At 41.4% G+C, this 15839-nt stretch overlaps 1 protein-coding gene across 6 annotated transcripts; it reads right to left on the bottom strand.

Moving 5' to 3' along the window:
* Window positions 1-1480: 1480 nt before the first annotated feature.
* Window positions 1481-15743, bottom strand: LOC109897018 (interleukin-13 receptor subunit alpha-2-like). 6 transcript variants are annotated; one of them, XM_031832309.1, is made up of 8 exons: window positions 15619-15743; window positions 11751-11881; window positions 11225-11378; window positions 10622-10721; window positions 10273-10448; window positions 9519-9652; window positions 5094-5232; window positions 1481-2933 (listed from the first exon to the last, which is right to left on the bottom strand). In XM_031832309.1, exons 2-8 carry the CDS (start codon window positions 11772-11774, stop codon window positions 2818-2820), a joined length of 843 nt encoding a protein of 280 aa, XP_031688169.1. In that variant the 5' UTR covers window positions 11775-11881; window positions 15619-15743; the 3' UTR covers window positions 1481-2817. The 6 variants fall into 6 exon arrangements, with proteins under 6 accessions (XP_031688169.1, XP_031688172.1, XP_031688170.1 ...); XM_031832312.1 differs by lacking the exon at window positions 11225-11378 and adding an exon at window positions 14178-14275; XM_031832310.1 differs by lacking the exon at window positions 15619-15743 and adding an exon at window positions 14178-14903.
* Window positions 15744-15839: the final 96 nt, after the last annotated feature.

The raw sequence follows: 15839 nt of genomic DNA on the forward strand, positions 1-15839 counted from the left end.
TGTAAAAAGTACAGTTCCTGTAAAAAGTACAGTTCCTGTAAAATATTTTTATTTTTATTTTTTTACCCATAATACATTACTAAGAGAAGATCAAAGATGGCTACAAGGTAAGCGAGTCTTCTTTTATTATGTTTTAATTTGATAATTGTCCTCTTACACATTTACCCATTTTAGATTACCATAACTGTGTAATATTTATGTTTGAGAATAATTATTGAAACTATTTACAGTATAATAGATTAGAAAGAGCATTAATTGATGTAAGTTTTTTAGCTGAGTCATAACGGCTTGGTTAGTTAAATTTGCTATTGGCCTTTCTCATTACCGTAATGCTCATTTATCAATACTATGCCATATGGTTGTCTGTGACAGTAATTCAAAGTTCAGTTACGGTAATGATAGAAACTGTTTCTGATGCATGTACAATGTAACTCCATCATGCTATGTGCGCAACAGATACACTGCTAACCAAACAACAGTTCAAGGTGTATGCACACTTGAATTAAAGGGCAACCGCACTGCAATTTACTTTTTTCAGGTTTTTCCCAGACCTAAAAAAAAATTGTCTCCTGATGGGGTTTAAGCATTGTTAGCACATCCAATTTTGTTGTTATTTTATTAGAAGTGTGATTTTGAGAGCAAAAACCTGAAGGAAAAAAAAAAGTAACCATTTTTATAATTTTTCAAAGGCACATTACAATTAAACATCCAAAGTTTATCTGTTGTTTTTAGAACACCAAAAGTGGTGTTCTGTCAACAGATGTCCCCGTCCTAGACCATATGTTTTGTAAATCCGTCTCAGCTATAACAATGCAAACAATTCAAAATGAACTAAAAATTATTTCCAGACTTGTGGTGTTTATCTTTTCCACCGACTCCTAAACTTATTGGTGTTCTATTAGATTGTAATCTGTCATGGTCCAAGAATATTGATTCTATTGTTGTAAAGATGGGAGAGGTTTGTCTGTGATAAAGAGATGATCTGCTTTTTTTAACATCACATGCAACCAAACAAGTCCTGATAAGCTCTGGTTTTGTCACATCTTGACTATTGCCCAGTTGTATGGTTAGGTGCGACAAAAAAGGACCTAAGAAAAGCTGCAGCTGGCACAGAACAGAGCAGCACGTATGGCCCTCAAATGTCAATAACATGCAAGTCAGTCTCTCCTGGTTCAGAATGAAGGAGAGATTGACTGCATCCCTGATGGTCTTTGTAAGATGTGCTGAAAGTACCAAATTGTCTGTTTGGCCAGTTAACACATAGCTAAAAACCTATACCTACCCCACAATACATGTAACTAGGGGGTCTCGTCACAGTCCCCAAGTCCAGAACAGAGGCTGGGAGACGCACAGCACTGTAGAGAGAAATTACTACATGGAATTATCTTCCACCTCAGGGAACTTAGGCAATCAAAATCTGGTTTAAAAACAGATAAAACAAACCCTCAAGGAACAATGCAGACTGAGAGAGACACACATAAACCCAGACTTTCTTATAATTATACATTTTTTTTATTTTCTCCTTTTCACAAAATGAATACAAACCCCAAGCCAGCTGTATGTCTCAACGTCAACAGGAAAAGATCAACACCATATAATTTCCAGGTCTTATTTGGTGCTTATCTTTTTCATTCATTTGGGGTTTTTTGCATATAGGTGTGTCTACACAATAAATGGCCTGGGATGTGGATTTAAATGGATAGTTAAATAAACCAATATGTAATTTGTGTTCATTTTATTTAACCCTTATTTTACCAGTTAAATTGACTGAAGTCATTCTCATTTATAGCAATGACCTGGGGAATAATTACAGGGGAGAGGGGTGATGAATGAGCCAATTGGAAGCTGGGGATGATTAGGTCGCCAGATTGGGAATTTAGTCAGAACACCAGGGTTAATACCCTTACTCTTAAGATAAGTGCCATGGGATCGTTAGTGATCACAGAGAGTCATTTAACATCCCATCTGAAAGACAGCACCCTACACAAAGCAATGTCCCCAATCACTGCCCCAGGGCATTGGGATATATTTTTTTTTAGACAAGAGGAAAGAGTGTATCCTACTGGCCCTCCGACACCACTTCCAACAGTATCTGCCCTGCTTAGCTTCCGAGGCAAGCCAGCAGTGGGGTACAGGGTAGTATTCTGCTTGCTTCCTTACCCTGTAAGCAGTCTATTAACAAGAGAACACATCAATCCTTGCTTGGGTTTTGTTTACCTGGTCACGGTCTCCATCTTTTTAACATTGATAGCACAAAACCAATTTAACTGAATATCTGTGATATTAGCATATTTCACATTTCATGTCCAAATCATCTTAAACTAACTGTATTGAGCTAGACAATCAATTTTTGGCACTGGATGATTTGGACATGGAATGTGAAAATGCTTATAAAAAAAATCAGGGATATCCACTTGCAGTGGTTTTGTGCTATAAACCAAAGCATGGATTGCTGTCTTGCCTTGTCCATTGACTGCTTACAGGGTAAGGAATCCAATGTACGTTTGTAATTTCGGTGATCTATCCCTTTAAGTCTACTTTTGAGACATAAGGCTACTTTTGAGGTGTGCAAACATGTGCCAAACTTTACATTTTTTGAGTGCAATGCCCCTTTAGTGGATGTGCAATAATCTAGAACAATCTGATTAATTTAAACTTCTTGTTATCTTGGCAGATAAACGTCTTGGCAGATAAGAAAAGAAAGGCTGCATCAAAAGCTAGGGTGGAGAAGCACAGAAATCCAGAGCTGCTTGAGCAGCACAGAAGAAAGGAAAGAGAGAGGTATAGAGAGAGGAAGAATTGCAGTCATGAGTGGTTTCAGAGTTGGAGTGCTGATCTATGATCGATTGCGGAGCTCCCACTCCGGACACTCTTATTAAGCAGTGCAGTTAGGGTCCTCGGGGGAATCTTGGGGGAAAAACGTATTTCTGTGCCTGAAAAAGAACACACAAAAAATAAGCCCAAAATGCACCACCAAAATGAGTGAAATCACATTTCCTATATCTAAACACATTTACATTTGAATCATATAGCGGTCACTCCTATCCAGAGTGACTTGGTGTTAGTGCATTCATCTTACGATAGCTACAGTAGGTGGGACAACCACATATCTCAGTCATAGTAAGTACATTTTTTCTCAATAAAGTAGCTATCAGCAGTCAGTGCTAGCAGAGTGCTAGCTGAGGGGGAAAAAGTCAAGTGCGAGTTCACAAAAGGCAAGTGAGTTAGTATTAAAAATATACACTGCTCAAAAAAATAAAGGGAACACTAAAATAACACATCCTAGATCTGAATGAATGAAATATTCTTATTAAATACTTTTTTCTTTACATAGTTGAATGTGCTGACAACAAAAATCACACAAAAAGTATCAATGGAAATCAAATTTAGCAACCCATGGAGGTCTGGATTTGGAGTCGCACTCAAAATTAGAGTGGAAAACCACACTACAGGCTGATCCAACTTTGATGTAATGTCCTTAAAACAAGTCAAAATGAGGCTCAGTAGTGTGTGTGGCCTCCCTACAACGCCTGGGCATGCTCCTGATGAAGTGGCGGATGGTCTCCTGAGGGATCTCCTCCCAGACCTGGACTAAAGCATCTGCCAACTCCTGGACAGTCTGTGGTGCAACGTGGCGTTGGTGGATGGAGCGAGACATGATGTCCCAGATGTGCTCAATTGGATTCAGGTCTGGGGAACAACGGGCAGGCCAGTCCATAGCATCAATGCATTCCTCTTGCAGGAACTGCTGACACACTCCAGCCACATGAGGTCTAGCATTGTCTTGCATTAGGAGGAACCCAGGGCCAACCGCACCAGCGGTCTCACAAGGGGTCTGAGGATCTTATCTCGGTACCTAATGGCAGTCAGGATGGAGGGAGTACATGGAGGGCTGTGCGGCCCCCTAAAGAAATGCCAACCCACACCATGACTGACCCACCGCCAAACAGGTCATGCTGGAGGATGTTGCAGGCAGCAGAACGTTCTCCACCGCGTCTCCAGACCCTGTCACGTGCTCAGTGTGAACCTGCTTTCATCTGTGAAGAGCACAGGGCGCCAGTGGCGAATTTGCCAATCTTGGTGTTCTCTGGCAAATGCCAAACGTCCTGCACGGTGTTGGGCTGTAAGCACAACCCCCACCTGTGGACGTCGGGCCCTCATACCACCCTCATGGAGTCTGTTTCTGACCGTTTGAGCAGACATGCACATTTGTGGTCTGCTGGAGGTCATTTTGCAGGGCTCTGGCAGTGCTCCTCCTGCTCCTCCTTGCACAAAGGCGGAGGTAGCGGTCCTGCTGCTGGGTTCTTGCCCTCCTACGGCCTCCTCCACGTCTTCTGATGTACTGGCCTGTCTCATGGTAGCGCCTCCATGCTCTGGACACTACACTGACAGACACAGCAAACCTTCTTGCCCCAGCTCGCATTGATGTGCCATCCTGGATGAGCTGCACTACCTGAGCCACTTGTGTGGGTTGTTGACTCTGTCTCATGCTAACACTAGAGTGAAAGCACCACCAGCATTCAAAAGTGACCAAAACATCAGCCAGGAAGCATAGGAACTGAGAAGTGGTCTGTGGTCACCACCTGCAAAACCACTCCTTTATTGGGGGTGTCTTGCTAATTGCCTATAATTTCAACCTGTTGTCTATTCCATTTGCACAACAGCATGTGAAATTTATTGTCAATCAGTGTTGCTTCCTAAGTGGACAGTTTGAGTTCACAGAAGTGTGATTGACTTGGAGTTACATAGTGTTGTTTAAGTGTTCCCTTTATTTTTTTTGAGCAGTGTATATTTTTGGGGGGCGCTGTGGGATTATTTAAGATACTATTTGAAGATGTAGCATTCCAGACATTTTTAGAAGATGGGCAGGGACTCTATTAAGACGACATATAATATTATACAGACTATAGACTACTGGTATATATATATATATATATATATATATATATACACACGTTTTATTCTATTTGTCTTCTATTTTATTTGATAACGGGAACATGGTGGTATGGTAACACAATCGGTAACACAATTACAGGACATCACTGTCTGTGTTCTGAAAGAGGAAGAGAATGTAGAGAAAGAGGAGAAAGTACCATAGATTTCCTCTTCGCTCCAGTCGCTGCCTCCCTCCCCACACCATTTCGTATAGACTGCTTTAAGCTTGACTCTGTACTGGCATCTCTGGTCATATGAAACCTTCCCTGGTACATGTTCCAATTGTATTTCCTTACCCTGGAAGAAACATACACAGAACCATGAGTGGAACTCAAAGTGTACTATTTGACTGACACACCCATGCACGCACACACACAAGCACACACAGCAGATGTTCAAAGCCCTTTATTCTAACACATTCAGTAGGTCTGTAAAAACAATGCAAATACTGTCCAGTGACTAAAGCTCTATTTTTATTGGTGTAATTCGCATACGTGACCGGTGTCATGTTGACAATAGCAGAACACCCAACCCCTCAATTGACACACATTCTGTCTGCAGCCAGCTAATCTTTAGGCCTCATTATCTGTGTATTTGTTTTTGGATCATTAAGTATTATTACAAAACACAGGTTCTGAAAAGTTCCCTGTTGCAAAATAGATTTTTTATCTCCGTGAGACTAACCTGTATAACAATGGCACGACTGAGTGGCGTGCAGTGCCTTTGGAAAGTATTCAGACCCCTGGACTTTTTATACATTTTGTTACGTTACAGCCTTATTCTAAAATTGATTAAATGGTTTTATTTCCCCTCATCAATCTACACACAATACCCTATAATGACAAAGAAAAAAAATAGGTTTTTAGAAATGTTTGCTAATTCATATTAAAAAAAACTTCAATATTACATTCACATAAGTATTTAGACCCTTTACTCAGTACTTTGTTGAAGGACCTTTGACAGCGATTACAGCATCGAGTCAAATCAAAATCAAACTTTGTCACATGCCCTGAATACAACAGTGAAATGCTTACTTACAAGCCCTTAACCAACAGTGCAGTTCAAGAAAGAGTTGAGAAAATATTTACCAAATAAACTAAAGTAAAAAATAATAAAAAGTAATACAATAAAATAACGAGGCTATATTCACGGGGTACTGGTACCGAGTCAATGTGCGGTGGTACAGGTTAGTCGAGGTAATTTGTACATGTAGGTATGCGTGAAGTTCATAGATAATAAACAGCGAGAAGCTGCAGTGTAAAAAAACAATGGGGGGTGTCAATGTAAATAATCCGGTGGCCATTTGATTAATTGTTCAGCAGTCTTATGGTTTGAAGCTGTTAAGAAGCCTTTTGGTCCTAGACCTGTTACTCCGGTATTGCTTGCCTTGTAGTAGCAGGGAAAACAGTCTATGACTTTGGTGGCAGGAAGCTTGGCCCCAGTGATGTACTGGGCCGCATGCACTACCCTCTTTAGTGCCTTACGGTCAGATGCCGAGCAGTTACCATACCAGGTGGTGATGCAACCAGTCAGGATGCTCTCGATTGGTGCGGCTGTAGAACGTGTGTTTGGACCTTGATAGTTTGCTCGTGATGTGGACACCAAGTAACTTGAAACTCTTGACCCACTCCACTACAGCCCCGTCGATGTTAATGGGGGCCTGTTCGGTCTGCCTTTTCCTGTAGTCCACGATCAACTCCTTTGTCTTGCTCACATTGAGGGAGAGGTTGTTGTCCAGGCACCACACTACAAGGTCTCTGACCTTCTACCTACAGACTGTCTCATCGTTGTTGGTGATCAGGCCTACCACTGTTGTGTCGTCAGTAAACTTAATGATGGTGTTGGAGTCGTGTTTGGCCACACAGTCGTGGGTGAACAGGGAGTACAGGATGGGACTAAGCACACACACCTGAGGAGCCCCAGGGTTGAGGATCAGCGTAGCAGACGTGTTGTTGCCTACCCTTAACACCTGGGGGCGTTCCGTCAGGAAGTCGAGGATTCAGTTGCAAAGGGAGGTGTTTAGTCCTAGGGTCCTTAGCTTAGCGATGAGCTTTATGGGCACTATGGTGTTAAACACTGAGGTGTAGTCAATGAACAGCACTCACATAAGTGTTCCGTTTGTACAGGTGGGAAAGGGCAGTGTGGAGTGTGATTGAGATTGCGTCATCTGCAGATCTGTTGGGGTGGTATGCGAATTGGAGTGGGTCTAGGGTATCTGGGAGGATGCTGTTGATGTAAACCATGATCAGCCTTTCAAAGCACTTCATGGCTACCGACGTGAGTGCTAGGAGGTGGTAATCATTTAGGCAGGTTACCTTCGCTTCCTTGGGCACAGGGACTATGGTGGTCTGCTTGAATATGTAGGTATTACAGACTTGACCAGGGAGAGTTTGAAAATGTCAGTGAAGACACTTGCCAGTTGGTCTACGCATGCTTTGAGTACACGTCCTGGTAATCCATCTGGCCCCACGGCTTTGTGAATGTTAACCTGTTTAAAGGTCTTGCTCACATCGGTTACTGAGTTATCCCACAGTCGTCCAGAACAGCTGGTGGTCTCATGCATGCTTCAGTGTTGCTTGCCTCGAAGCAAGCAGAAAAGGCATTTAAAAAGGAGGACCAAGGCACTCTTCATATAATTAATTAAAATGCCTTTATTCGTATGGCATGTTTAATAGAAACAAAGTTTATATGAAGAGTGCCTTGGTCCTCTCTTTTTGATGACCAATTTACCCCTTTTACCAAAGAGCACCTTCTAGCTACCAAAATGTACTATTGTGTACCTTAGTAGCGCTTCCCTTCCTCATCTTTATACTAGAAAAGGCATTTAGCTCGTCTGGTATGCTCGTGTCACTAGGCAGCTCACGGCTGGGTTTCCCTTTGTAATCCGTAATAGTTTTCAAGCTCTGCCATATCGAATGAGCATCAGAGCCGGTGTAGTAGGATTCAATCTTAATCCTGTATTGAAGCTTTGCTTGTTTGATGGTTCGTCTGAAGGAATAGCGGAATTTCTGATAAACATCCGGAATAGTGTCCTGCTCCTTGAAAGTGTTAGCTCTAGGCTTTAGCTCGATGCGGATGTTGCCTGTACTCCATGGCTTCTGGTTGGGATATGTACATATTGTCACTGTGGGGACGATGTCGTCGATTCACTTATTGATGAAGCCAATGACTGAGGTGGTATACTCAATGCCATTTGATGAATCCGTAACATATTCTGGTCTGTGCTAGCAAAACAGTCCTGTAGCGTAGCATCCCCGTCAGCCGACCACTTCCGTATTGAGCGAGTCACTGGTACTTCCTGCTTTAGTCTTCTTGGGTATGACGCTAGAAGCTTGGCACACCTGTATTTGGGGAGTTTCTCATATTCATCTCTGCAGATTCTCTCAAGCTCTGTCAGGTTGGATGGGGAGCATTGCTGCACAGCTATTTTCAGGTTTATCCAGAAATGTTAGATCGGGTTCAAGTCTGGGCTCTGGCTGGGCCACTCAAGGGCACCCAGAGACTTGTCTCCATTCCACTCCTGCATTGTGTTGGCTGTGTGCTTAGGGTTGTTGTCCTGTTGGAAAGTGAACCTTCGCCCCAGTCTGAGGTCCTGGGCGCTCTGGAGCAGGTTTTCATCAAGGTTCTCTCAGTACTTTGCGTCGATCCTAACTAGTCTCCCAGTCCCTGCCGCAGAAAAACGTCCCACAGCATGATGCTGCCACCACCATGTTTCACCGTAGGGATGGTGCCAGGTTTCCTCCAGATGTGACGCTTGGCATTCATATCAAACTGTTCATTCTTGGTTTCATCAGACCAGAGAATCTTGTTTCTCATGGTCTGAGAGTCTTTGGGTGCCTTTTGGTAAACTCCAAGCAGGCTGTCATGTGCCTTTTACCGAGGAGTGGCTTCCGTCCGGCTACTCTACCATAAAGGCCTGACTGGTGGAGTGCTGCAAAGATGGTTGTCCTTCTGGAAAGTTCTCCCATCTCTAGAGAGGAATTCTAGAGCTCTGTCAGAGTGACCATCAGGTTCTTGATCACCTCCCTGACCAAGGCCCTCCCCCGATTGCTCAGTTTGGCTGGGCGGCCAGCTCTAGGAAGAGTCTTGGTGGTTCCAAACATATTCCATTTAAGAATGAGGGAGGCCACTGTGTTCTTGCGGACCTTCAATGCTGCAGACATGTTTTGGTACTCTTCCCCAGAGCTGTGCCTCGACACAATCCTGTCTCGGAGCTCTACACACAAATTCCTTCGACGTTATGGCTTTGTTTTTGCTCTTAACTGTGGGACCTTATATAGACAGGTGTGTGCATTTCCAAATCATGTCCAATTAATTTAATTTAAAACAGTTGGAGTCCAATTAGGTTGTAGAAACATCTCAAGGATGATCAATGGAAATAGGATGCACCTTATCTTAATTTTGAGTCTCATAGCAAAGGGGCTGAATACTTATGTAAATAAGGTATCTGTTTTTATTTTTGTTAATTTGCAAAAATGTCTAAACCTTCTTTCTCTTTGTCATTATGGGTTATTGTGTGTAGTTTGTTTTCATGGATATATAAAGGGTGACATAAATCAAATATCCCCACATCCAGGGCTTACCAGAGACTCTTGACACTTGTTGTATTTTAAGATGAAATTCCAGCAGTGGACAGCGCCTATGTCCGGAGGGTCCCAGCTCAGGATGAGATTCCTACCTTCCTCTGTGATCTTCACCTTAGGGGCCGGGGGCTTGACTGAAGGGAATCAGACATATAGTATTACATTAGATAAATGAGAGTATTATTAATAAACAGTATTGCATACTTGAGAGAATAGTCGTATCATATAATTACTCACTGGTTGGTCTACTTTCATAAAGATATAGCTTTTTTATATTGACGACTGTCATGAACGTCGTCTTGAAAATGACCGGACCAAGGTGCAGCGTGGTCAGCGTACATGTTTCTTTATTTTTAAACGTCGCCAACAAAACATTAAACAAAAACTAACATGAAGCTCCGTAAGGCTATACATGAATTAAACGAAGACAACAACCCACAAATGAGAAAAGGAAAAAAGGCTGCCTAAGTATGATTCCCAATCAGAGACAATGATAGACAGCTGTCCCTGATTGAGAATCATACCCTGCCAAAAACAAAGAACCAGAAAGCATAGACTTTCCCACCTGTGTCACACCCTGACCAAACAAACATAGAGAATAAAAGGATCTCGACGGTCAGGGCGTGACAACAACATTTTTACTGACTTCACTTCCTGAGGTAAATGTGTTTGAATGTTTTTCAGATCATACCATGAGGATATCGTAAACATTTGTTTTTAACTGTTAAAAAATGTGGTATGGAGTTATTCTTACCATGATATCTAGGAAGCACCAGGAAGTTATTCTGTACAGATAAGCCATCGAGAGTCCCATTGACCTTGAAGTAGACGTCATATTGAAGGAAGGATCCTCTCAGGTGACATCCTGTCCTCTGACCATCTCTGTACTGGTACTCACTGCATGCTGCTATGTGGGAGGGACCAAGGTACCTGAAACATAAGGGATGAGAGGGATGACAATCTGTCACTGCTCAGCTAAACCGACACAGCTCAACTGACAAATATTCAGTGTTCCAGGAGTTATTTTACCAGTTCAGTTGTTATCCGTTGAATTGGGTAGGGATGTATTAGGGGATTTTGACAGGAAGTAGAATAGTTCTCACCCATAGTAGAGCTGGAGGTCTGAGGCCTGATTGGCTGGGAGCCAGCTGCAGTTCATGGCCTTAGAGGAGTAGAGGGAACACTGGAAGTTCTTCACCAACTCTGTTATAAATAAATAAATAAATAAATAAATATATATATATATATACTGTAGTCTGTTCTCTCTCTCTCTCAAATATATATATATATATTTGAGAGAGAGAGAGCGAGAACAAACTCATGGCAGACTACAAAAATAGGATCTGACAAAGAGAGAGATGGAGATTTAAATGTTGACCTATTAAGGTTTTCCATCCAGCATAGCCTTAAGCTGTGTGGCTGTTTGCTCACCCCTTTGTTCAATATTTTATTGGATGTACAGTATCTACCGTAAACTAGAATTAAATGCAAGGGAATTTCAAACATGTAAAACAATAGTAATCGCAGCACATTGTTCATTTTACAGTAGACACATTGGATATAGTTCAGAGGGGTTCACCTGTCCCAATTCATAAAGGGAAAACTCCTTCCACTTAAGCCAACTTTTCACTCAGTCATGCAATGATTTCAGAGGGAGACTAAGTGAAAATTCAAAGTTAGGATTTGCCCCAGTGATTGTTACCTACCTGTGGGTTTAGTGATGGATTTGCTGACAGGTTTGCTTATGGTTCTACCTATACAGTGTTTGGGGTTTGTTTGCACTGTGTAATTCACTGCATCTTCCGTAGAGAGTCTATACTCTTTATACAACTTGAAAGTTGTCTCTACTTTGGGTCTCCTCTGCAAAGAAAAATGTTATCTGTAATTTCAAATTCAGTGTTATATCTTAGATTAATATGGTGTATATTAAAATGGCCTACAGGTTAACATCACTTCATATCAGATGTTTCTCATACTTTAAGAAGTTATAATTTATAAAGTAGCTATAAGAAAAGTTTTGAAATTGGTGAATAAAATATTTTACTTGGCTTTTGATATAATTTTAATTGCGATTCATATTTTGCATTTGATTGTTTTCTATTATATGCGTGAATATGTGTCCCCATTCAGTCTATACGTGCAAACCAGTCTGTTGTTAAATAAATTCCAAATTAATATTTGTATTAAAATAAAATGTCCCTTTCGTGGGCCCGGGTGAAACAGTCGACTCACCTCTCCGATCGTTGTAGTGATCATGTAGTTCACCTTGCATGATGCATCTAAATCCTTTGGTGCGTTCCACGACAGCTTTATACGGAATTCAGACTCCCACGTCAATGACAGGTTGAACGGCTCAGGGAGAGCTGAAGAGGTGACAAGAGATGAGCAGTGTAAACTACTCTGTATGGCAATGTGATGACCGAATGCTATATATATATTGATCCACAAATCTGTTTGGAGTAACAACAACAAGCATAACCCATATGCTTTATAGTCAGGCTACATCAAAAAGAATAGGCAAATAATCATAGTCCATGTCAAATTAACGTTACAATGGATGCAGATTTGGCTCGGGAATCCAACATGTACTTTCATTTTAAAAGGCTTTCCTACTGAAAATGATTAAACAACTTCTGCCACATACAGTAGGACTTAAAAAGGTAATGTAAAGTTCACACAATTGCATTACCTTTCTCAGCTGCAATCTCTGTTGCGACAAAACGAATAAAGTATTGTAGAACCAAGATACATTTCAAATGTTTCAAAATCATGTTGTCCTGCACGGAATTCCAAAGGTAAGGATCTCAGAATTGTCAAGCAGTGGTCTCCCAAACTGAGAGAACAATGCAACTGCCTCAGATCTGATTGGTCACAGGATAGTAATTGATGTCTCGATCACAGAGGTATTGCTGGTAATTTGTTCTACCTGAAAAGTGATGAATATACATACTGCTGGGAATAGGGCAGGGCAGTGTGTGTGTGTGTGTGTGTGTGTGTGTGTGTGTGTGTGTGTGTGTGTGTGTGTGTGTGTGTGTGTGTGTGTGTGTGTGTGTGTGTATGCAACCAGACATGTTGATTCTTGCCAAAGCAGGATTCAGGCAGATTAATCTATCTTATCTTGTTTTCTGAAAACCAGTTGGTTGCCACATCAACACTAGCTAACCTTTCCAGCAACCCCTTCACAGCGAGGTGGCTTCTTACAGGCAGAAGGCAAGTTCTTAACTGACTTTTAATAAAGATGGAATCCTTAATACCCTTAAAAAAATGATTGCAGTTTTGAAACTGCCATAAAAGTGCAGTAACTGAAGTCGACTATTGTATTTTGGACACCAAGGTAAAGAAGGTTTGAAGTTGGATATTCAACGGATATTCGCGCTTTCAAATTTAGTTTGAAAGCTATTGACTTGAGCCACAGGTTCCAAATAAGTGTCATTATGTTGGAAAAATTGCGCAGGACATTGCACAGGTCTATTTTCACGATTTGGACATTAATTCATTTTCCAAAGCTAATAAACATGTGGAAATGTGAGCAGCATTTTTTATTCCTAGTTGAATTAGTTAGGGAGCGTGAACAAAATACAAACTCTTTTTACATTTGAATTTCAATAGCTCCTTGGTCATGTGACCTACTTGACCCAAACAAGGTCCAGAATGTCCACTGACTGCCCTTCTATATTGCACACCCTTTAGTTTGTCCATTTTCATCTAACAAGATTTTACATGAATTTTTCAAAATGTAAAATGTCAATAGCTCCTTGGTCATGTGACCTAGTGACTTCAAACAAGGTTCAGAAAGTCTGACAATACCTTCATATCGCACACTCTGATGTTTGTCTACTTTCATATCATGCTATTAGACATAAATCTGTAAGCTTTGCAGGCCTTCATTTCACATGGGTATTAAACTTTTAAGTTAACAAATGTTCCATGTGAACTATCTTTCACATGGACATTGAAAAGATCCGCAAATGGCTGTATGTGGAATGGATCAAGGACAAGAGGTGTTCGAACAGAGGTGCTTAAAGGAAGGCACACAGGTAGGCCTCAAGAAAAACAATGTTTCATATGCTCTTTTTAATCACAGTAATAGGCAGTGATTTGTTAGAGTGAGCTTGATAAGGTGAAATAATTATTTTCATAGAATCACTTTCATATACTGTATATTAAGACAAATCCTTCTACGTTGAGTATTAGAATGCAGGTTACATAACCTGATGACTTGATTTGAGTACATTCACAACAAGCCACCTGCAGACAAATTACAAAATGCAACAGTGCATTTGAGGGTCGTTTTTCTGATGAAAATAGTTATTTGATGCATGGCCTACTATTTCTAACTGGAAAAATACATTCCTACGTCTTGAGTAAAATCCTTTTTCCAAAATTGATTTAGGTACACGTTTGTGAAGAGGTATGAGGGTTGTGATATGGGTCATTTAATAGTAAAATCATTTAAGGGATCAATACATTTCTATATTGCTTCGCCAGTATCTGCATGAACCATCAGACCAAGTGTTTTTGGTTGACCCTGCTGGACAGAAAGAGAAGGAGGAATGGGAACACGCTGCATTCAAATTCAGGTCTTAGTTATTCCATTGTACTGGATCTAATACATTAGCATTTTACATACATTCATGTGTAATATTTTTTTTGACATACTGTGAAAAACTCTTGGCTGCTGGTTGTGTCACTTTCAGACATGCGCAGACCAGACTGAAAGGGGAAGGGTAGCTCTTGACTTGATCCACAGTGGTTCTCTGTAAAGAGAGAGTAATCCAAAAGGCACAGACACACCCCTGGACTTTAAATTGGCACCATTGACCTGTATGTATATTCTCTCCTGATTGGCACTTTAGTCAGACGGTGCACCACAGAGCCAGAGGTATGAGGAGAGACATCCTCCTTTGGATTTATGGGAACAAATATTTCCAAACACTTTAGATCCTATTCTTGGACAGTTAGAAGACACAATGCAACATTTATTTTTTTACTAATTACTGTCCATGAGTAACCTCAACCTTGTGGGTCTGTGGGTGTTTGGGCCAATAAAGTGGCAACTAAATTCTACCAGTGACGAGTCTCTCATGCCCCTATGAACGGGGGCAGAGGGCAATAGCTTTTAATCTAAACCAGTCCTTTATATACCGGAGTACACTAACCCCTAATTGGGGCTCTTTTCTTGACACACAGTAGCAGTTTACCAGATAAGAAGTCAAGATCAAAAAGTAGATTGTTGTAAGGGTGTATTACATCCTGTGCTGCCACATTGTCATATCCATTCTGGATTCTGAGTGGTAAAAATCGGTCAGAAAACGCCTCTGTGTGTATACATTTTCCCCCAAGACAGAACTGCCAAAGGGGGTGGAGTTGCAATCTACTGCAGAGTTCTGTCATGCTATCCAGGTCTGTGCCCAAACAGTTCGAGCTTCTAATTTTCCAGAAGTAAGTCTCTCACTGTTGCAGCTTGTTTACAGACCCCCCTCAGCCCTGGACACCATATGTGAATTAATTGCCCCCCATTTATCTTCAGTTTGTACTGTTAGGTGACCTAAATTGGGATATGCTTAACACCCCGTCCATCCTACAATCTAAGATAGATGCCCTCAATCTCACCCAAATTATCATGGAACCCTGCAGGTACAACTTCAAATCTGTAAACTCAGGCACCCTCATAGATATCATCCTGACCAACCTGTCCTCTAAATACACCTCTGCTGTCTTCAACCAGGATCTCAGCGATCACGGTCTCAATGCCTACGTCCGTAATGGGTCCGCGGTCAAACGACCACCCCTCATCACAGTCAAACTCTCCCTAAAACACTTCAGCGAGCAGGCCTTTCTAATCGACCTGGCCCGGGTATCCTGGAAGGATATTGACCTCATTCCGTCAGTAAAGGATGCCTGGTTATTCTTTAAAAGTTCTTTCCTCACCATTTTAAATAAGCATGCCCCATTCAAAAAATGTAGAACCAGGAACAGATATAGCCCTTGGTTCACTCCAGACCTGACTGCCCTTGACCAGCACAAAAACATCCTGTGGCGTACTGCATTAGCGTCGAATTAGCAAAACGTTTTGCAACAGAAACAGCTAGAAACTCACGTTTTTAGTCGGAAATTCTGACTAATGAATACACCCCGGACTTCGGCAGCACAAGAAAGTCTGGTTTCCTTATTTCAAAGTGGGAAGAGTCAAGACAAGAAAACTTCTTCAAAGAAAATGCATATCATAGCGCCATCTACTGTTCTGGAAAGTTGGTGGACATTAATATTTCTCTAAAATCCATTTACATTCGTAAGATATTCTAAAAAAAAGTCTCATTT

This window comes from Oncorhynchus kisutch, linkage group LG9 (assembly GCF_002021735.2).
Source record: "Oncorhynchus kisutch isolate 150728-3 linkage group LG9, Okis_V2, whole genome shotgun sequence".
Taxonomy (NCBI): domain Eukaryota; kingdom Metazoa; phylum Chordata; class Actinopteri; order Salmoniformes; family Salmonidae; genus Oncorhynchus; species Oncorhynchus kisutch.